This window comes from Vombatus ursinus, unplaced genomic scaffold, assembly GCF_900497805.2.
Source record: "Vombatus ursinus unplaced genomic scaffold, bare-nosed wombat genome assembly UNPS02014786.1, whole genome shotgun sequence".
NCBI classification, from domain to species: domain Eukaryota; kingdom Metazoa; phylum Chordata; class Mammalia; order Diprotodontia; family Vombatidae; genus Vombatus; species Vombatus ursinus.
Window position 1 is genome coordinate 53,490,998 of NW_020954564.1, and position 21,881 is coordinate 53,512,878.

The 21,881-nt window shown below is 41.9% G+C and overlaps 1 protein-coding gene across 1 annotated transcript in view; it reads left to right on the top strand.

Moving 5' to 3' along the window:
• Positions 1-21,881, top strand: part of LOC114046951 (xaa-Pro dipeptidase) — a 257,017-nt gene that overhangs the window by 50,278 nt on the left and 184,858 nt on the right. The window contains exons 4-6 of the mRNA XM_027867594.1: positions 4,547-4,610; positions 15,550-15,597; positions 17,528-17,589. Coding sequence (XP_027723395.1) covers positions 4,547-4,610; positions 15,550-15,597; positions 17,528-17,589 — 174 coding nt within the window. The remainder of the gene's footprint in view (positions 1-4,546; positions 4,611-15,549; positions 15,598-17,527; positions 17,590-21,881) is intronic.

A 21,881-nucleotide genomic window follows, 5' to 3' on the forward strand; every position in this document is an offset into this window, starting at 1 on the left:
GTTGCTGAGAAGAGCCAAGTCTATCAACGTTAGTCATAGCACAACGTGGTTGTTACTGTGTACAATGTTCTCCTGGTTCTGCTCGCTTCACTCAGCATCAGTCCATACAAGTCTTTCCAGGTTTTTCTGAAGTCTGCCTGCTTATCATTTCTTATAACACAATAGTATTCTATTACATTCATAGACCACAACTTGTTCAGCCATTCCCCAGTTGATGGGTATCCCCTCAATTTCCAGTTCTTTACCATCACGGAAAGAGCTGCTATAAATGTTTTTGTAGCTGTGGGTCCTTTTCCCAGTTTTATGATCTCTTTGGGATACAGCCCTAGAAGTGGTATTGCTGGGTCAAAGGCTATGCACATTTTTATAGCCCTTTGGGCATAGTTCCAAATTGCTCTCCAAAATGGTTGGATCAGCACAGAGGATTTTTGCAAGGTCTGAATGAATTCTTACTATGTGCCAGGCACAGTGCTAGGTGCTTGGGATACTGATACAAACAAGAAATGTGGTCCCTGCCTTGTAGAAGCTTACATTCTAATGGGAGAAGACAGCACCTAAAGGAGAGTTAGGGAGGTGAGGAGTGGTACAAATGTAGTGGCATGGTTTGGAAATGGCTGGGAAATGACTTGGCAGCCTAGTTCTGGGCAAGATGAGTCAAAAGTTCACCATTGGAATTCAGGAACACTCTGAGCCTCAGTTTTCTCCTCTTTCAATAAGCATTTTGGTGCCTCCTATGTGCCAGGCACTGTGCTAAGTGCTGGGAATGCAAAGACGAGATAGTCCCTGCTGTCACGGAGCTCAGTCTAATGGGGGAGACAAGATGAGATTAAATATACATAAACACAATTATGTACAGGATAAATTGGAGGTGATCAGCAAAGGGAAGGTGCTGACATTAAGGGGCATTGGGAAAGATCTTGTAGAAGGTGGGATTTTAGCTGGGAGCTGACGGAAATCAGGAAAGTCGGGAGATGGAGATGAGGAGGGAGAGCATGCCAGACTTGGGGAAGGCCAATAAAAATGCCTGGAGTCAGGAGATGGATTGCCTGATTCGAGAAACAACAAGCACCATATTGTCTCTTCAAATTTTTGGCTTATACTTTGCCTTCTTTTCACAGCTAAGCTCCACTTGTACACCTCTTGTTGCCTATTGGATATTTCACCCTTAGGCATCTCAAACTCAACTTATCTAAAACTGAAGTTATCTTTTCCCCTAAACCTATCCCCTGCCCCACTTCTGCACTTACCTATTTCAGACCAGGATTCCACCATAATTTCAGTCACATCGTTTCATGCCCTCAAAAATCATTCCAGGTGGTACAGTGGATAGAGCGCTGGGCCTGAAGTAAGGGAAACCTGAATTCAAATGTGGCCTCAGACCATGTAGCTGTGTCACTCTGGGCAAATGTTAATCATTTGGATGCCGAGCTGTCAAATCCCTTGCACTGTGTCTTGTTGTCAGTTATACCTTCTAACCCTCAGCTCTGGATTACTTCTACTCTCGGCTTCCTCTTTTCCTACTCTGGACAGTGATGGTAGGAAGTCACACAATCCCGCTGACCAGCCTACTGCCAATCTATTATCTGATCTCAACTAGGTCTTCATTGAAGCAAGACCATCCTTTTACTCCTTCCAAATCTATTTTTTATTGAACTCCCTATAAATGTTGCTCTAAACTTTCTGTTTTCTCTTCACATTTGTACTCTTCCTCCTTTCACCCTCACAATTAAGGAACTTCTGTCATCATTTATTGAGAAAACATAGACCATTCACCAGGACCTCTCTCTTCACTTTTCTATATCTCAAAACCTCTTGTTCTATGTCTCAAAACCCCATGTGGCCCTTTGACTGCATCCAAACTTCACAGAATAAATCCCCCTAATAAAAGGATTTGTTCTGTAAAACTTGACTCAATCAAAAGGCCACATCTGAGGACCTAGAAGGCCACATGTGGCCTCGAGGCTGCAGGTTCCCCACCCCTGGTTAAACCCTCATTTGATTTTATCATCCCCTCAAGCCATCATCCTCTTTCTCTCTTTCCTTTCACAGCCAAATTTCTAGAAAAAGCTGTTGCTGTCATTGCTTCAACTTTCTCCCCTTTTATTTCTCAACACTTTGCAGTCTGGTTTCATCCCTCAGTTGAAACTACTCTCTCATGTTGCAAGTTATTGCTTAATTACCAAAGCCGAGTATCTTTTATCAGTGCTTTTCTTCTTGAGTGAAGAGAGGTCAAGAGGTCATTTGTTGTTGTTCAGTTATTTTTTAGTTGTGCCCGACTCTTCATGACCCCATTTGGGTTTTCTTGGCAGAGATAATGGAGTGATTTGCCATTTCCTTCTCCAGCTCATTTTACAGATGAGGAACTGAAATACACAAGGTTAAGTGACTTGCCCAGGGTCATACAGTTAGTAAGTATCTGAAACCAGGTTTGAGCTCAGGAAGTTGAGTCTTCCTGACTTCAGCCCAGCACTCTATCCACTTCACCACCTAGCTGCCCAAAGCACTTTACATATGTTAACTCATTTGATCCTCACAACAACCTTGGGAGGTAGCTATTATTAGCCCTACTTTACAGATGTGAAGATTGAGGCACAGATATGTTAAGTGACTTAGACTCACGTAGCTAGTAAGAGTCTGAGATAGGATCCACATTCTATCCACTATGTCACCTCTCTGTGCCTGACACTGTTGACTTCATTCTTCTTCTAGATACTCATTTCTCTCTGGGTTTTTGTGACGTGGTTCCCTCTTGGTTTACATACTATCTTTTAGACTGCTCCTTCTCAGTCTATTTTGTTGGCTCATCATACATTTCCTATCTGTCAACTATGAGTATACCTCTAAGCTCCATCCTGGCGTCTTTTTCCTTCTCACTGTCTTGATGACTTCATCATCTTCTGTGGATTTAGATATCATCTCTATGAAGATGACAGATCCTGGTCTGTCTTCTTTTATCCTGTCTGGTATCACCAACTGCCTATGACTGGAGGTTCCTTAGGCACTTTACATTCAACATGTCTAACACAGAGCTCATCACTTCTCCTTTTCTATACTTCATTTTTTGTTGGGGGCACCATCTTTCTGGTCACCAAGATACATAACTTCAGTATCATACTCAGCTCCTCACTGAACCTCAACCTCTCCTTCCCCAATTTGTGTTCATTTGCCATGTAGTTTAGATTCTGCATACACATCTCTCATATCTATCTCCTTTTCTCCATAGAGGCAACTCGGTGGCACAGTAAATGGAGCACTGGGCCTGGAGTCAGGAAGACCTGAGTTCAAATCTGGCCTCAGATACTTACTAGCTGTGTGACTGTAGGCAAGTCACATAACCTCTATGTGCCTCAGTTTCCTTATCTGTAAAATGGGGATAATAATAGCACCTACCTCCCAAGGTTGTTGTGAGGATCAAATGAGATAATATTTGTTAAGCGCTTAGCTCAGTGCCTGGCATGATGTAAGTGCTAAATGTTAGCTATTATGCTTATTTTTATTTTTTATTCATAAAACCAGGACCTTAACCCAGGCCTTTCTCAACTCTTGCCTAGACTATTGCAGTAGTCACCTAATTGCCCTCCTTGCCTCAGGTTTCTCCCTTTTCATATCTATCTTCCCTGAAGTTGTTGAAGTTGATATACCCAAGACACAGGTCCTTAGGTCCATGTCACTCCTCTGAGCAGAAAATTCCAATGGCTCCTTATTAGCCCTAGGATCAAATCCAAACTCCTCCTTGGCATTTACATCCCTTTGTAGCCTGGTTCCAATCTACTTTTCCAGATTTAATATGCACAGCTCTTCCTTTTGTAGTCTACATTTCAGCCAAACTCTTGTTCTTCCCATAGAGCAGGGAGGAGCCTGTGGCCTTGAGACCACTTCTAGGCCCTCAAGTGCAGCCCTTTGACTGAATCCAAACTTCATAGGACACATCTCCTTAATAAAAGAATTGTTTGGTAACTTTGGACTCAGTCAGAAGGCTACATCCAAGGACCTAGAAGGCCATATATGGCCTCCAGGCCACAGGTTTTCCCATCCCTGCCATAGAGTATTCCATCTCTTTCTTTCATGCCCTGGTACGGACCAATTCTCTCAGCACCTGATATGTATTCCATCTTTACCTCTACCTTTGGAATCCTCAGTTTCCTTTGGTGTTCAGCTTGTGACACCTTCTCCATGTGGCTTTTCCTGACACTCCCCTCCTCCCCCTAGCTGTTAGCAGCCCCTCCCAAAAATTGCCTCATGCATACTTTGTGTGAGGTCCCTTAAGCTCTTTATCCGTGATCCTGTACCTATACACGTTGTCTCCACAGATAGAATGTAAACTCTGTGGGGGGAGGTATTCTTTCACTTTGGTCTTTGTATTCCCAGCACCCACTATAGTGTCTGGCACATAGATGGCATTTAATAAATGCTTTTTGATTAATTAATTAGAATTCTGGCCATGCGTGCTTCCCTGAGCACTGTTTGTTTTTTTTTCATTGGCATTAATTAGATATGGCCTGTGCTGTGACACTAACCAGTTACTTCTGTTGTGTCTTTTTTAAAGGATTCACTCCCGTGAGCACTTCAAGGAGAAATACGCCGTGGATGATGTGCAGTATTCAGATGACGTGAGTGTCTTTTTGTTGTTTTAACTAATAGTTGTTGACTATGATTCATCCAAACAGTAATTTTACATAATGTAGTCTAATTTCCTAATTCATCACATTCTCCTGTGCAGCAGAAACTGGGCTTTTGGTTCTGGTTATTCTTCTTCTCTCTCTAGACACTCTCTAGGTGACCCCATCAGCTTCCACCCATTAAGCTGTCATCTCTGCAGACCTATCTAGCCTTCCACTCTCCGTTGAGCTCCAGTCCTGCATTTCTAACTTCCTTCTGGTTAACTCCACTTTGATTAGGCATCTTCAATTCAACATGTACAAAACTGGAGCTTATTTTTCTCCCCCATCCACATTCCCTTAACTTCCTTATTTCTGTCTATGGCATCACCATTCTTCTAGTCAACTAGTTTTGCAACCTAGAGTCACCCTCTACTCTTTGCTGTTCCTTACCCCCCAGCCCCTGTATTCAACCAGTTGCCAAGTCTTTTTTTTTTCTTTAATTAATTTATTTTTAGTTTTCAACATTCACTTCCATAAGCTTTTTTTCGTTTTTGTTTTAATTTATTTATTTTTGGTTTTCAACATTCACTTCCACAAGATTTTGAGTTGCAAATTTTCTCCCCATCTCATCCCTCCCCTCCCAAGATGACATGCATTCTAAATAGCCCTTCCCCTCCTCTACCCTCCCTTCTGTCCCCCCCCCCACCTTTGTCTTATCCCCATTCCCTTCTATTTTCTGTAGGGCAGGATAGATTTCTATTGGCTATATATCTTATTTCCCAGTTGCATGTGAAAATAATTTTTAACATTTGTTTTTAAAACTTTGGGTTCCAAATTTTCTCCTTTCCTCCCTCCTCACCCACCCTCACTGAGAAGGCAAGCAACTCAATACAGGTTATACATGTGTAGTCATACAAGATACTTCCGTAGTAGTCATGTTGTGAAAAACTAACTATATTTCCCTTCCTCCTATCTTGCCCCCCATTTATTCCATTCTCTCTTTTGACCCTGTTCCTCTTCAGAAGTGTTTGCTTCTGATTACCCTCTCCCCCAATCTTCCCTCCCCTCTATCATCCCCCCACTTTCTTACCCCTTTCCCCCTTATTTTCCTGTAGGGCAAGATAGATTTCCATACCAAATTGAGTGTGTATATTATTCCCTCCTTAAGCCAAATCCAATGAGAATAAGATTCACTCATTCCCTCTCACCTTCCCCTACTTCCCCTCTATGATAAAAGCCTTTTCTTGTCTGTTTTATGTGAGATAATTTGCCCCATTCTACCTCTCCCTTTCTCTTTCTCCCAGTATAAGTCTCTCTCACCCCTTAATTTTATTCTCCAGATATCACTTCTTCGTCTTCAACTCACCCTGTGCCCTCTATCTATCTATCTCTGTATATACATACATATAATTTTTTTCCCTCCAACTACCCTAATACTGACAGAAGTCTCATGAGTTACAAATATCATCTTTCCATGCAGGAATGTAAACAGTTCAACCTTAGTAAATCCCTTATGATTTCTCTTTCCTGTTTACCTCTTCATGTTTCACTTGAGTCTTGTATTTGAAAGTCAGATTTTCTGTTCAGCTCTGTTCTTTTCATCAAGAATGCTTGAAAATTCTCTATTTCACTGAATGTCCATTTTTTCCCCTGAAGGATTATACTTAGTTTTGCTGGGTAGGTGATTCTTGGTTGTAATCCTGTCTCCTTTGACCTCCAGAATATTATATTCCAAGCCCTCTGGTTCCTTAATGTAGAAGCTGCTAAATCTTGTACTATCCTGATTGTGTTTCCACAATACTTGAATTGTTTCTTTCTGGCTGCTTACAATATTTTTTCCTTGACCTGGGAACTATGGAATTTGGCTACAATATTCCTAGGAGTTTTCCTTTGGGGATCTCTTTCAGGAGGCGATGGGTGGATTCTTTCAATTTCTATTTTGCCCTCTGGTTCTAGAATAGCAGAGCAGTTTTCCTTGATAATTTCTTGAAAGATGATGTCTAGGCTCTTTTTTTGATCATGGCTTTCAGATAGTGCAATAATTTTTAAATGATCTCTCTTGAATCTATTTTCCAGGTCAGTTGTTTTTCCAATAAGATATTTCACATTGTTTTCTATTTTTTCGTTCTGTTGGTTTTGTTTTACAATGTCTTGATTTTTCATAAAATTACTAGCTTCCATTTGCTCCATTCTAATTTTTAAGGAAGTATTTTCTTCAGTGAGTTTTTGGACTTCCTTTTCCATTTGGTCAGTTCTGCTTTTGAAGCCATTCTTCTCCTCATTGGCTTTTTGGACCTCTTTTGCCATTTGGGTTAGGCTAATTTTTAAGGTGTTATTTTCTTCATTATTTTTTTGGGTCTCCTTTAGCATGCTGTTGACTTGTTTTTCATGATTTTCTTGCATCACTCTCATTTCTCTTCCCAGTTTTTCCTCAATTTCTCTTACTTGATTTTCAAAATCCTTTTTGAGCTCTTCCATGGCCTGGGACTGAATAATATGAATATTTTTCTTGGAGACTTTGGATGTAGGAGCTTTGACTTTGTTGTCTTCTTCTTGGTTATATGTTTTGATCTTTTTTGTCACCAAAGAAAGATTCTATGGTCTGTCATTTTTGCGCATTTTGCTCATATTCCCAGCCAATTACTTGAGTTTTAAATCTTTGTTAAGGTAGGGGTCTGCTTCCAGTGTGGCGAATGTACTGTCCCAAGCTTTGTGCAGCTGTTTTCAGAGATACTTCTAGGGACCTGTAAATTTTTAGTTCTTCCAAGATGGTGCGATCAAGGGTGAGGTATTTACTCCTTTCCTGGCCTGTACTCTGGTCTGTGAGTGACCACAAGCACTGTTTTCTGCTTTAGAACTGTGAGGAGGATTCCCTCTGCACCGCCACTACAAGCTCCACCACACCAGCACTCCTCCACACCCTAGGACAGCCACCCAGAACTGCGACCCAGATCCAAGCACAGGCAAAGCAAGAGAATCTTGCCTCAGCACCAGCAAAGATAGCCCTGCAATCCCCCTCTGATCAGCCACTCGATTCTCCCTCAGTATGTGGGCCAAGCTCCAGAAGGAGCTGCTATCCAGGATTGCACCGGGACTGGGGCTGAGACCGAGCTTCTCTCTCACAGCAGTCACAAACCTTTCCTACTGACCTTTTAAATTGTCTTTGCGTTTGTGGGTTGAGAAGTCTGGAAACTACCACAGCTGCCCGTGATTCAGTCCCCTGAGGTCTGTTCCAGGTTTGCTGAGGGCTGGTCTTTGCCTGCATGCCCACGCTGAACTGTGCTCCTCTCACAGCGTGGTGCAATATACTTTTCCAATCAACCATCCAGGTTGTCTTGGGCTGGAAATTTGTTTCATTCTGTCTTTTTGTGAGTTCTGCTGCTCTTGAATTTGTTTAGAGCCATTTTTTACAAGTATTTAAAGGGGTTTGGGGGAGAGCTCAAGCGAGTCATTGCTTTTACTCTGCCCCCAGTTGCCAAGTCTTATTGGTTGTAGTTGTATCCCCACAGTGTATCTTGCATGCATCTCTTTCTCTCTGCTCACACGATTACCACCCTAGTTTAGGCCTTCATCGCTACTCTCTTGGACTAGTATGTTAGCCTCTTTTTTCTTTCTTTATATTTTTTTTAACATTAGCCTCTTAATTGGTATCTCTGTCTGCGTCTCTCTCTTCCACGTAGCTGCCAAGTTGATATTCCTGAAACACAGGTCTGACCCTGTGTTTCACAGGCTCCCTATTATTGCCTCTAGGATAAAAATTCAATTCCTAGCTTTTAATATTTTCTCATGGTGTAAGTTTTTGGACCTTTTTCTCCACTAGAAATATTTCCCTTTATTTGTCCCTCTATCCTCTGTATGCCTTCACTGTCCTACTCTTTCTAATTCTCCCAGGGAATTTCTTATATGAGTTGTGGTGGTGGTGATATTTCACAACTTACAGCTCAGACAATAATCAGTTTCTACTGTAGGGAATTGCAGTTACAAATTTTTGAATCAGTATCTTTTTGGAAAGATCTTTATTTGTAAAGAGAACTCTTCCTTATCCCCTATCTCCCCCCACACCTTCTTTATACACTTGGAGTTTAGTGTCTGCTAAATCTGGATCTCTGCTTATGATATGTGAGGGGGTAGAAATTCAAGTGCATTATCATTTCTTCTTTTGGATTTGTTTTACAGTGTCTTGATTTCGCATAAAGTCAGTAGCTTCCAATTGCTCTATTCTAATTTTTAAGGAAGTATTTTCTTCAGTAATCTTTTGGACTTCCTTTTCCATTTGGCCAATTTTGTTTTTTAGGGCATTCTTCTCCTCATTGGCTTTTTGGACCTCTTTTGCCATTTGGGTTAGGCTATTTTTTAAGGTGTTATTTTCTTCAGTGTTTTTTTGGGTCTCCTTTAGCAAGCTGTTGACTTGTTTTTCATGATTTTCTTGCATCACTCTCATTTCTCTTCCCAGTTTTTCCTCTACTTCTCTTACTTGCTTCTCATAATCCCTTTTGAGCTCTTCCAAGGCCTGGGACAGATTCATATTTTTCTTGGAGGCTTTGCATATAGGAGCTTTGACTTTGTTGTCTTCTTCTGGTTGTATGTTTTGATCTTCTTTGTCACCAAAGTAAGATAATATAGTCTGACTCTTTTTGCGTGGCTTACTCATGATCCCAGTCAATTACTTGGGTTTTAAACACTTTGTTAAGGTAAGAGTCTGCTTCCAATGTGGAGAATGTACTGTCCCAAGCTTCGGGGGTTTGTACAGCTGTTTTCAGAGATACTTCTAGGGACCTGTAAATTTTCAGTTCTTCCAAGGTGGTATGATAAGGGATGAAGTGTTTCCTCTCCACCACCACAACAAGCTCCACCATGCCAGTGTTCTTCCTTGCCCCAGGACCGCCCCTCAGAACTACGACCCAGATCCAAGCAGGGGCAAAGCAAGAGATTCCTGCCTCAGCACTGGCAAAGAGATCCTTGCAAACTCCTTTGATCAGCCACTCGATTCCCCCTCAGTCTGTAGGCCGGAAGCTCAGGAAGCCGTCGCCGTGCATGGGACTTGCGGGTGAGACCTAGCTTCTCTCTCACCGCAGTCACAGACTTTTCCCACTGACCTTCCAAGTTGTCTTTGGCGTTCATGGGTTGAGTAGTCTGGAAACCACCACAGCTGCCCGTGATTCAGCCCTCTGAGGCCTGCTCCAGGTTCGCTGTGGCCTGCGCTCCCACACTGAACTGCGCTCCTCTCCCAGCCTGGCGTGATATACCTTTCCCATCAACCATCCAGGTTGTCTTGGGCTGGAAATTTGTTTCACTGTCTTTTAGTGGGTTTTGCTGCTTTAGAATTTGTTCAGAGCCATTTTTTTACAGGTATTTGGAGGGGTTTGGGGGAGAACTCAAGGCAGTCACTGCTTTCACTCTGTGATCTTGGCTCCACCCCTTTGCATTATCATTTCTTAAAAGGAATTAATGACTTAAGCAGTCAGAGGATCTGGGTTAAAATAAATAAATTTTTATATTTGCCTGGGGTGTCATGGCTTATTGGATTGGTCATTGTTGCAGGAATGGGGAAGACCTGGGTTAAAGTCTAGCCCCTACAGCACTATTCTATTTGATGCCCTATTCTGACTCTCTAAAGGCCAGGCATGGTGGCACATGCTTCTAATCCCAGCTCTTGACAAGGCTGAGACTGGTGAATCTCTTGTTCTGGAGTTCTGAACTATGGTAGCTATGCCAATCTGGTGTCCTTACTAAGTTTGGCATCAATATGGTCAGCCTCTGGAAGCACAGTGTGTATGTCAAGAGGTATAACAGGTTACCTAAGGAGGGTTGACTAGTCCACATTGGAAAGGTCAAAGCTCCCATGCTAATCAATAGTAGGATCTAGTCCATGAGTAGACTGCATTTCCAGACTGGGTGAAATAAGGAGACCTACCCTTTAAAAAAAAAAAAGGAAGGAAGGAAGAAAAAGATTCAACTGAAGGCTGTAAATAAGACCCTAATTAATGAATATGCTAATTGTTCTTCTCCATTGCAGTCATTAACCAGTGACACAGATATAAGGTACAAAATAGAAGGTTTTTGCCTTGTAGACCTGATTCTATCAGGTACATCCTTAGATGTAGGTAAATGAAGCTTTAAATATGTCCAAGTCTTTCAGGCCCTAAGGGCACCATTTAGTGAACAGTAGGAAGTAATTTAGAGTTAATACACTTCCCAGAATACTTCACATGCAGAGAGCAGCTGATTCAGCTAGCAGAATGTGGCCCATTAGAATTGTGTTTCTGCAGTCCTGAGTAGATCTGATCCTATCTATACCTGAAAAGTCAAAAGGAGCTTGTGTTCAGGGCATGCTTACACTCTGACCATATTGGTTTCTGTGCTGCTGATCAGTGGAGAGAGTGCTTGATGGAGAGCCTTACTTAGGCTTCCAGGGACCTCATGACCTCACCATACCTTCCCTTGGACAGTCACAGATGCCACTGTCCTCTTTTCTCTAAGTTAGCTGATTCCTCACAAATAAAGCTCCAGCTTCATCCTCCTAACTTTGCCCAAATAAAAGCACTTACAGAAATAGCCACAACTGCAATTGCACAGCTACGTTTTCCCTTCCAAGCTCTCCTGTGAGCAGATGTTCTCCGTGGGTTTATGCACCTGGCCATCTTTAGAAAATTAGGGAACTCAACAGCATCTCTGCCAAGAGCTGGGAGTGACTTCTGTGTGGAGCTGCTTGGGCAACCAGAGTCAGATTTTCTCCAGACCCAGTCTCCCCCATAGAGCAAATTCTCCTTTGCCAGAGTCCAAGTCTCCCTTTGCTGGCCTGGGTAACATTTTCTTTTCAAGTCAGAGTTTTGAGGGTTGCCTGGTGCAGGGGTGAGGAAGCTGTGGTGGGATAGTTTGTTCTGTGCTGCTTAGATATGATTCAGGGATGTACATGGTGAAGAATGAAGCTCTTTTTTGGATCTGGCATCTGGGGTATGGCTCTGGCTGGCTATGGAAAAGCATACAGGGTGGGACTAGCTTCACCACCTCTCTAAGTAAATGTGGCGGAGACTTCTTCCATTCCACTTGGGTTCACTCAGTGACCGACTGCCTCCTGCACATATCTCATGCTCATTGCTTCCTCTGCACCCTTGTTTAGGCTATTCAGCTTGCATTGAATGACCTCCATCCTTTTTGATGTCTCTCTAAATCCTAGAAGACTCAGTTAGAATCTCTCTGTTCCCTGAAGCCTTCTCTTACTGACAAACCCCAAAATATTCTTTTGGAATCAGAAACACCTGGGCTTGAATCTCATCTCAGACAATTACTAGCAGTATGATCCTGGACAAGTCACTTAACCTCTCTGTGCCTTAGTTTCCTCATTGGTAAAATGAAAATAATAATAGCAACTATCTGATAGAGTCACTGTGAAGATCAGATGAGGTAATATATGTAAAGTGCTTTACAAACCTTAAAGTGCTACATAAATGTTAGCTATTACTCATTGGTTTAGCATATGATGTGCCTTGCCTAGTAGTATTTTCTGGCTGTTTTTATCTTTTTATTCTCCCAAAAGATTGCGTCTTCTTTCCTGGATCTCCCACAGTGCCCAGCCCTGGATAAATCCTGATTTTCCTGTATCCTCAGCACCATGCTGTTTGTGGTATCTAATAATGGCTAGGGAATGTATTAATATGGATATGACCTGTCATTTTAATATCCTTGATTGGAATATCTAAAATAGTTCCAAAAATTATTTGCATGCAAGGAACAAGGTGCCTTGTCAGTTATCTAAAGTCTGTTCACGCATCAGAGGCAGCGAGGAACCTGCTGAGTTTGAATTCTGACTTGTTGCTGCTCCACCCCTAGCCATATGGGGATTCTTTTCACATTTTGTTTCTAGTCTGATAAGATGCATCTTAACGTCAGTGTCCTTTGAAGGCCCAGGTATTAGTAGCTCGTCTCTCTTAAACCTTGAAGGATACGTGGTCTGTTGGCTAATACCAGGTGCCTTAGGAACTGGAATCCTGGAGTTTATACCTGATGCTACCAGTGATCCACGTCTGTGATCTCTGTTGAGTCCATCTCTGTGCAAAAGCCTAGCCAGCCACTGACTGCCTTTTTTATTTCAAGATGAAAAAAATTCCATTAAAAAGGTATCCATGTTTTTTTTTGGGGGGGGGGGTGGTACAAGGTTCCAACATAAATTGGTTTCCAATTCCAGTGCTTTTCAGTAAAAATAGAGGCATTCTTTGCCATAAGAATGGAGGACTCCTGAATGGTGAACTTACAGACTTAATGCTAGGGCCAGTTTTCATTTTTAACAGCATCCTTTGAGTCTTAGCTCCCAAGAATGGTTTATTGAATAACCTAAAGTCAGCAGAAAGCAGAAAGAAGCCCCACCTTAACCTGTCTAGTCCACCCACCCATCTTTCTCCTGAGGGCACATCGGGGTCTAAAAGAGCCAATTCCACATGAAATGAGATCTGTAGAGTCGGTAGAATCTCTTCCCTTTTAGCCCTTTTAACTCTCTTGAAAGACAGGACAGGAAAGCAGATTCCTAACTTGTGAGAATTGGAAGGAAATACCTTCATTCACCCCTAGAATGAACAGTTATTTATGGTCATGATGACAAAAGGAGAATGGGTTGGTGGAGAGGAGTGGGCATCTTACCTTTCAATTGGCTTAGCTGGACTTTGTATGCCCCTAACTGCTGGGATATCCCAGAATGACAGGAAGCTCTATGAATTTTCTCTTGTATGTATATAAGGAAAAAAACTTTTAAGTAAAATCGAGTCCAGTGGTCACATTCTGAGCATTCTCAATTAACTGTAAGATAGCCAAAAATGTGGAAAAAAGTGAAAAGGGCCCTGAAAGGTGAGAAAAATAGCCATCTCAAACCTCCTGCTCTTTAGTTTGTAGAAGAATGTTAGTACTCTGCCTTCTTCTCAGTTACTTTGTGTATATTTTATGGCTGTCTGTGAACATGTTGTACCTCTTTCCCTCTGCCCCCGCCCAATCTTTACTCACTCCTTCTAGAATTTAAGCTTGTTGAGGGCAGGAACTGTCTCCCTTTTGTATTTGTATTTCCAGCGTGAAGCACAGTGTAGGTACTTAATAAACACCTTTTGATTGTTTGAATGCATTATTAGCTCAGTATGGTACCTGAAATTTAGGTTATTAGCTTAATAATTTTAAGATCATAGTCTTTAAAGCTGGAAAGAAACTTAGAGTTCATCTGATCCAACTCCTTAACTCTACAGATAAGGAAACTGAAGCTCAGAGAGGGGGAGTGACTTGTCTAAGGTGACATGAGTAGTAAGTGGGCCAAGCCTGGGTTAGAATCCAAGTCTCTGACTCCAAACCCACAGTTCTTCCAGTTCTTCTATAGTTACCTGCTTTCCTCTGGTGCCCTTTAATTGTTCTCAAGTTATAATGGATGCAGAGCATAAACAGTGAGTCACTGCTGACATCAAAGGAGGAGAGAGCAAAATCTAGCGGACCAAAAGAACTAGACATGTATATCATTCAGGGCAGGGACAAACTGCCCTGTCCTCCTCAGCAGGCACTGAGGATATTGCTGTATCACAGCTCAGGACAATAATTTATGCTGATAATAATGAGTCATCAAGAAAAGGGTAAATTTTGTTCAGTTAATGCACACTGTTCAACAAGGCAAGGAGTAGGTTATAAAAAGAAACATTTACCTTAAAATGGTCATTATTTTAAAAAAAATTTTTTTTGGCTCTTTAAAGCAAATACTTAAACTTTAGTTCTCTGAAAAAAAAAATCACTCATTCAGAGACCTTGTCCTCCAGGTGTGTCTGATCAATTCAGAGTCACCGACCCTGGGTCTATCATTAATGCAACAATGGCCATTTAATCACCATTCCCACAGAATGAGGACCAGTGGAGTAGCAAACAGGGCGTGGCTCAGAAATTTGGTCCGGCGCTACAGGGAAGTGGTTGTACATTCTCAGAGAGGAGAAGCAAACCCACTAGGCATCTTACACATGCTGTGTTTGTCTCCTTTCCCCTTATTTTCACAGAAGCTAGTCTGCCTGAAAACACTGGCTGCCATTTGAAGGAAAGCAAGGGCATTTAGCGGAGAAGGTTTTCTAAAAGCTAAGAGGTCCCAAGAGACCACTCGCCTATGGAAATGAGGGGCCCAGGTTGACATTGATGAGCTATTCAGTGATGGGCCTCAGTGTTTAGTGGATGCGACACAGCATTGTGTGTTCCTTTAATTTTTTGTGGCATGAGAACAGAATATGCTGATGACTGTGAGCTGCTAATGGGTCTCGATGGAAATGATAGAAGACCGGAGTCAGCGTAGGATTGGAAATGCTTCATCGCCCCCAGAGGTAACTGGGGTCCACTCAAGCAGTTGTAATCAATAAAAGATGATCCACTGCACTGAACAACAAACATACAGCTTACAACCATGCCAGAGAGGAGCATTGGCCTGTGCCAGTTTTATTGGGCAGCACGGTAATGGCCACATTTCTCTTCCATTATTCTTGACTCTTGTATCCTGATAGTCATCTTGGAGGAAAAAAACCATTAGCCTACACATTTGTTATCTCCTGTCCCTGCTCTCTTTCCCAAGGACAATAGCAGATGTAATCCCCAAATGCTATTACCTCCCTTTGTTTCAACTACTGTAATTGTTAGAAATCATTACGTGATGGTAAATGGAGACAGATCGTGACAAGTCTACAAGACACACTGCTGTTAACACATGTCCCTGGGGTGCTTCTTTTTTTTTTTTTTCCCTTCTAAACGATCCTGGTTCCCAGTCTCTAGGAGAGAAGGAGATGGTAAGACAGAACAGAATCTCTTTCAAACCAATTGGCTTTTATTTGTCTAACAGGGAACCTGTGACTTCTGTGTTTGGCCTTGGTAACTGCTTGCTTCTAGGGTGCTTGCATTGTGTCTTTTTAATGAATTCTAATAACCAAATGCAATTTTCTGTTTTAAATTTTAGATAGCCAAGGTCTTGGCTTCAAAGACTCCATCGGTTCTTCTCACCCTGGTAAGTAATGCCTGTGTTTTCAGAGACTTTTTGGTGGCTTGTGTTAGTCTGCCACAGAGAGTAGGGAAGTACAAACCTCTCTCTGTGCAGGTAAGTCTCATATGGTAGTGAAGGACAATAAAATAACGAAAGTATGAACATTTAATGAGTTTCTTCACCATTTGATTAAATCTCATCAGTAACTTGTAGAAATCACATTCCAGTGTAGCTGCCTGGGAATCTTGTGGTGAGGACACCATGTTGGCTACCTCTTCAATATGCCATATGGCAGCTTCCAAATGTGACTGACCAGCAGAACACAGAGATGCTACCTTATTAAAGGAGTAAAGTTAGAACGATGAGACGGTACTGACACATAAAGCAAATACGGCACCAGCAAAGATGCCCTGGGCTAAATTTTATGGCAAAAGCATGATGGGATTGGGGGTCAGGAGGTGTGAGATCTAGTCCTTGCTCTGATGCTAACCCATGGTGTGACCATGGGCAAGTCATTTCCTGTCCAATTTCCCCATTTGTAAAATGGTGGGCTTGAATTAGATAAGATCCCTTCTAGCTCTAATATTTCACATTCTAGAATGTTGTAAACAGAGTTTCAGTCACTTTTTACTCTCTTTCTCCTATGCAGTTCTTAGTAGAATTTAAAGAAACACCAATATAAACCCTTTACACTTCGTCCATCTTTGAATTATCTTTGACAGTGAGGACATATTTTGAACTGAGCATTTCAGCAGAGTAAGGCTCTGAAGATCAATGGCCTCAACTTCTTCCTTAAACATCTAGGACTGTCATATGCCGAGAAAGTATTTAATAAAGCTAAATTGGTGGTAGTGGTGGTAGTGATTGTCTTAGCACTGTAATATGGGAAAACCTTGATTTGAATTTCCACTTGAAGTAATCTACCATTTTATGTCGGTGGAATTTCTTCCATTTGAAGTATTAGTTTTTAAAATAGGAAAATGCAACTCTCCTTACTTGCCCAGATGATTTTTTTTTCCTCCTTCATTATTTGATCTTTACAGAAACATTTTCTCTTCATTATTTTTTTTCAACACTTCTAGCAAGGTATCTCTGTTGAACTGTTGTTTTGACTGCTCAGCAGAGAAGTTATATTGGATGATTATGGGGCAAAGAATTGTTTTAATGTGTTCTATTTGTGGAGTAAAATTAGACAGTTTCTTGGGGAATAGACATTATTTTAAAATCTCTTGCTAATCTAACAATGACTCATTTCTGCCTTTGAATCACTACTTATTTTTTCTCTTGTTTTCTTCTGTTGTTACCTCAGAGTTTCTCTACCACAGGGGAGGGGAAAGAACATAGTGCATCTTGATGGATTTACAGTAATAAATGCTTGTCCTGTATAAGATTTCTCTCCACATCTTATAGATGGGCTAACTTTGACAGTACTCTCTGGGATCTATTAATGTTAATGGGATTTGTGTGTGCAGAATAAAGGGGAAACCAGATTTGTCATCCATGGCTGGAGATTTAGAATCCTCAGGCCATTTTTCCCTCCCTCCTTCAGTCAGTGAGCTGCCTGGCCATTAGCTGACAATTGCCCTTATTGACTCACAGGGGGAGGCTTTTATGAAGGATCCTGGGACACCATTGTGTTGCCTTACCTTCGCCTTCCCCGAAGTGCTGTAGGCAGCTTGTAGTTTTGCATTGTTGTTTCACTTGTGTGAAGCATGATGAGAAAGGAAACAGAAAAGCAGAATTTAAAGTTAGTGAGTTGAACAGTTTCAGCTTTTGGGGAATGGGAAGGATGGGAATTGGCTTTTGAGGCCTTTGTGAGTGTGTCACCCTGCTCACTCTTTGTGGTGCTTGTGTGGGCTATCTGATTAATCGTATTTTTGGAAATCCAGAAGTTAGGATGGTGTTGGGCTTGTACTGACAAAGATGGTTCTCTTTGTCTTCTCCTCCTTCTCAGCGTGGTGTTAATACAGACAGTGGCAGTGTCTGCCGGGAGGCTTCCTTTGAAGGCATCAGCCAGTAAGTTAATACCTGGGCTAAGGTTGGGGGAGGGGGGAAGAGAGTACAGGGTGGTGAGGGGTCATGGGGGTTTTGCACATATTAATGAATCCTTATTCTCTGCCCAATTAAGTTTTCTTGCAAGTGTTTCTTTAACTACAAATTAGTTGTTAAAGCCACAAAGATTTTTTTTTTAGAACAAGCTTCCTTTAGTATGTTTAGAAAATGTTCAGAAAAATTGGCTGCCAGAAAGCCTTTCAAGTTTTAGTTTAAAGAAAAAACACTGTGCTTCTGCTTTGTTCTAACCTAAGCAAGTACGTGACAGTCAGTACTTAATGAACACTGGCAGAGAAGGTTCATTTTCCTTGGAAACACTTGATTCCCTACTTTTGGTAGTTGAAACTTATGTTCTTTGAGCTGAATTTTCATCCATCTGCCACAATCCAAAGTTTAGGCCACCTTCTCCTCTTGCCTAGGCTATGTTTAAAAAAAAAAGTTTTTGTTGATATTCTTTGTTTTTACATCATCTATATTTTCCATTTATCTCTCTGTCTTTCTCTCTCTCTCATACACACACACACACACACACACACACACACACACACACACACACGCACACCCCCTGGACTCTTGAAAGAACCACCTAATTGGTCTTGCCTTCGGTCTCTATCTGAGAACCTATATACTCTGCCAGTATCTTTTCTCTGCATAACTTTGTTCATATTGTTTCTCTGATCACAAACATTAAGTGACTCCCAGCTGCTTACCAGATAGTCTAAACTCTTCAGTCTGATATTCAAGGCCCATAGAATAGCTTCATCTGACTTATCCAAGTGAATTTCCCATTACTCTTCTTTAGGCATTTTCTGTTCTTCTGCATATGTTGTATACGTTCTCATCATCACGTCTCTGCTCATGCTTTTTCTCAAATCTACTTATCCATTACATCCAAACTCAAGTCTCTCACCTTCATCAAGTAGACTTCAACCCTTCTTGATCTATCCTTTCTATTTCATTTAACAAATATCATTGAATACTTGGGGAGCTACTCTGGTCATTGATTTCAGGCAAAGGAAACAGAATGAATAGGGACATAGATGCAGGAAATCTGGATCATATTTAGAGTGTTTAGAGAGAATATAGGAATAGAAGTAGTGTGTGATAGATCTGGAAAGGTTAGTTGGAGCTTAATCAATGCAGGAGATCTAGGTTTCAGAATCAGTGCTAAGGTCAAAGCCTTGGGAGTGGATGGTCTCACTGAGGAAGAGAGTGTGGAGAGAGAATTGCAGAGAGCTAAGAATGGATCCCTGGTAACTGCTAACTTTAAAGGGTGAAGGGGAATAGAGAAGACAGCTAAGGATAGGAATCAGGGAGTGGTCATAAAGCTAGTAGGAGAACTAGCAGAATACGGGGTTTGGAGAATCATACATAAATAGCATTAAGGAAGAGAGTCAAAAGTATCAAAACCTGAAGAAAGGTCAAGATGAGCCAAGACCAAGAAAGTGCCATTCATTGCTGCAATAAAGAGGTTACTGGTAACCCTTAAAGGAGAAATTCAGTTGAGAGAGTAGTTTCTTGTCCCAGGTAGGGCAGGAAACCAGATTTGAAGAGTTGAGGAGAAGATAGGTATGAAGGAAATTGAAGCAACCAGCCTAGACTACTGTTCCTGAACAATTTGCCCAAGTTTATTCCATATACCATTTCCACTAGTCTTGAATTCTTTAATTTTTAGATATATTCATAAATCTTGTCCTTAACTAGATTAGAAGGCACGGAACAATGCCTTTCTTATTCTCCCTCTATCTTTTCCCTCCCCCATGGTGACAAACCCAATCCTTTGAATAAAACAGGATCTCAAGAAATACTCACTGAATGGCTGATAGAACTTGAAGCTAAGTTTCCATTATAGGATTTGAGGGTCAGGACTATGTGAATAAGTGTTTTCCATAGTTCAATATTTATTGAACATCTGTTCAGTGGGGCAGTTGGTTGTGTACCAATGGGAAGGGGCGGCTACAGGACATAGAGATAGCTTGCAGTATAGATTGGGTTATACACAAACAACAGTTAATGATTCCCCCTCTTTCATTTACCAGCCTTCTGGATGTAGGTTGGGAAGCAATAAGGGGAAATGTTCAAATAACTGGTCTTGTATAATTAAGACTCCCTCTCCAGGTTGCATGTAGGTGGTAGAATAGTGATAGTGGTGGTGGCCAGGGAGCTAGGTTGATTCTAAGACCTTGAGGGAAGAAGCTTTCCTTCCTCCCCACTGCCTGAGTGGTTGGCTCAGTTTGTGGCCTGATGCTCCACATTTGTCGTTCGTTATACAGACATGTGCATTAGACCTACCTGCTGCCATTTGCTGTTCTTCTAAGCAAGACGGGATCCTAGAAACTTATTTTGCCTTCCTCCCACAACAGGCTGTAGTTTGAGCCACACAGTAGCCCTTTGGCCTTACTCCTGGCCTTTTTAGGATCTCCTCTGTGTATGACTCCTGAGAGGGAGGCATGCATTTGCCTTATGTGGCTCGTTTGGATCTCTTATTCTGGGAAAACAAAATATGAAAATATGTTCTTGGATGACAACAATGTCAGTCCTGAGGTAAGCCACCAGTGGTTTCTGAGCACCATAAATGAGTCTATGCATGCACCTGTGTGTGTGTGTGTCTGTGTGTATGTGTGGGTGTGCTCATCTATGTGTGTATGTGTATTTGGGGATGCTCCCAGTGAACAACTCTGTTAGGAGTTCAGTTAAGGTACTACACTTAATGAATGTGTACGGTCTTCCTATACTATGGAGGATGGAAACTAACTGAAATTTAGTCCTACCCAGCTTTTTCTTGGTCAACCACCTTTATAGCTTCAGCAGGTTCCAAGGGCCTAGAGTGTATGTTCCACTTGTGATGGGTTAGAAGTTTTACCTTCCTTCCTTTCATAGATGGAGAACTAGCCATGGGTGGCAGTCAGCCCCCAAGAGCAGAGCTCATGTGGTACATGATACCCAATCCTTTGCACTCTATGACTTCCACCAGTATCTCATTTGCCTGGTGACCGAAGTCAAGCTGCTAGACCAGTGTTGTTGCCTACTCCTCAGGAACTTCTGCTGTCCTGCCTGCTTCCTGACCTCTGATCAGGCTAGGTGCAATCAATCAATAGACATTATTAAGCACCTACTAAGTGCATGATATTATGCCAAATGCTGGGGATACAAAAAGAGGCAAAAGACAGTCCCTGCCCTCAAGGAGCTTACATTCTAACCGAGGAGACAATATGCAAACAAATACCTACAGAGCAACCTATATTCAGGATAAACAGGAACTAATTAAAAGAGGGAAGGCACTGGAATTAAAAGGGGTTGGGAAAGAAAGTAGGATTTTAGTTGGGCTTTAAAGGAAGCCAAAGAGGTCAGTATCAGAGTGGAGGAGGGTGCATGATCATGGGTAATTTTGGCTATGGCTTTGGAGTCAGGTTGGGGCCTTCACATTGGTTTACCAACATGGTTCGTTACTGACCGAGGCCTTCAGCCACAGAAGGCAAGCTAAGGGTGTCTTACCAGTGATGAGGCTGCTTTTTCATCAATGCTGGCCTTTAGGGAAGATGATAATGTGACATCCCACACCTACTTCACTTGCCACACCAAAACCCACCCTCATACACAGTGAGTTGTAATGTCATAAGCAATATTTTTGGTGAAGTAAGTTAGTGACAGAAAAAAATAACTTACAATTATTTATAAGTATGAGCTGTGTGAATTTATGTGCCTTGTATGTGATGTAGGGATGATTAGGAAGGATTATGAGCTCATAAATATGTATCACTTTCTCCCAATGATAAAAAAGATTGGAGCGGGGGAGAAGTGAATATCACACTCGCTTCTTTTCATCTTACAAATCTCCAGTTTCCTCCTGGGAATTTCTCTAATGCAGTTTGTGTGTCTCTTCACTTCTCCCTGATTAACCCAATTCATTGATATGCCAGCTCAGGAAGCCTGCTTGGCGTTCAAGCTTGCCTGCTTCTCTTCTCAGCTTGTTATTTTTACTTGATCTGGCTTATTGGTGATGGAGGAAATGTGCACACACACACACACAAGCCACGTGCAGGCTTTGAGCTGGCTTGTCCTTTGAGAAAGGTCTGAGTGTGGGCTACAAGAAGCCTGCCTTTCACCTCCCCATCCCTGGCCAGAAAGCACCAACCCTTACAGCTCAAGCACAGACTTTCAGAATGGTAACTTTGAGGTCCCCGAAGCTGTTGTTTCCCCAGGATCTCATTTATATCTAAAAAGAGTCTGCTTGCAGTGACTCATGCCAACTTCTC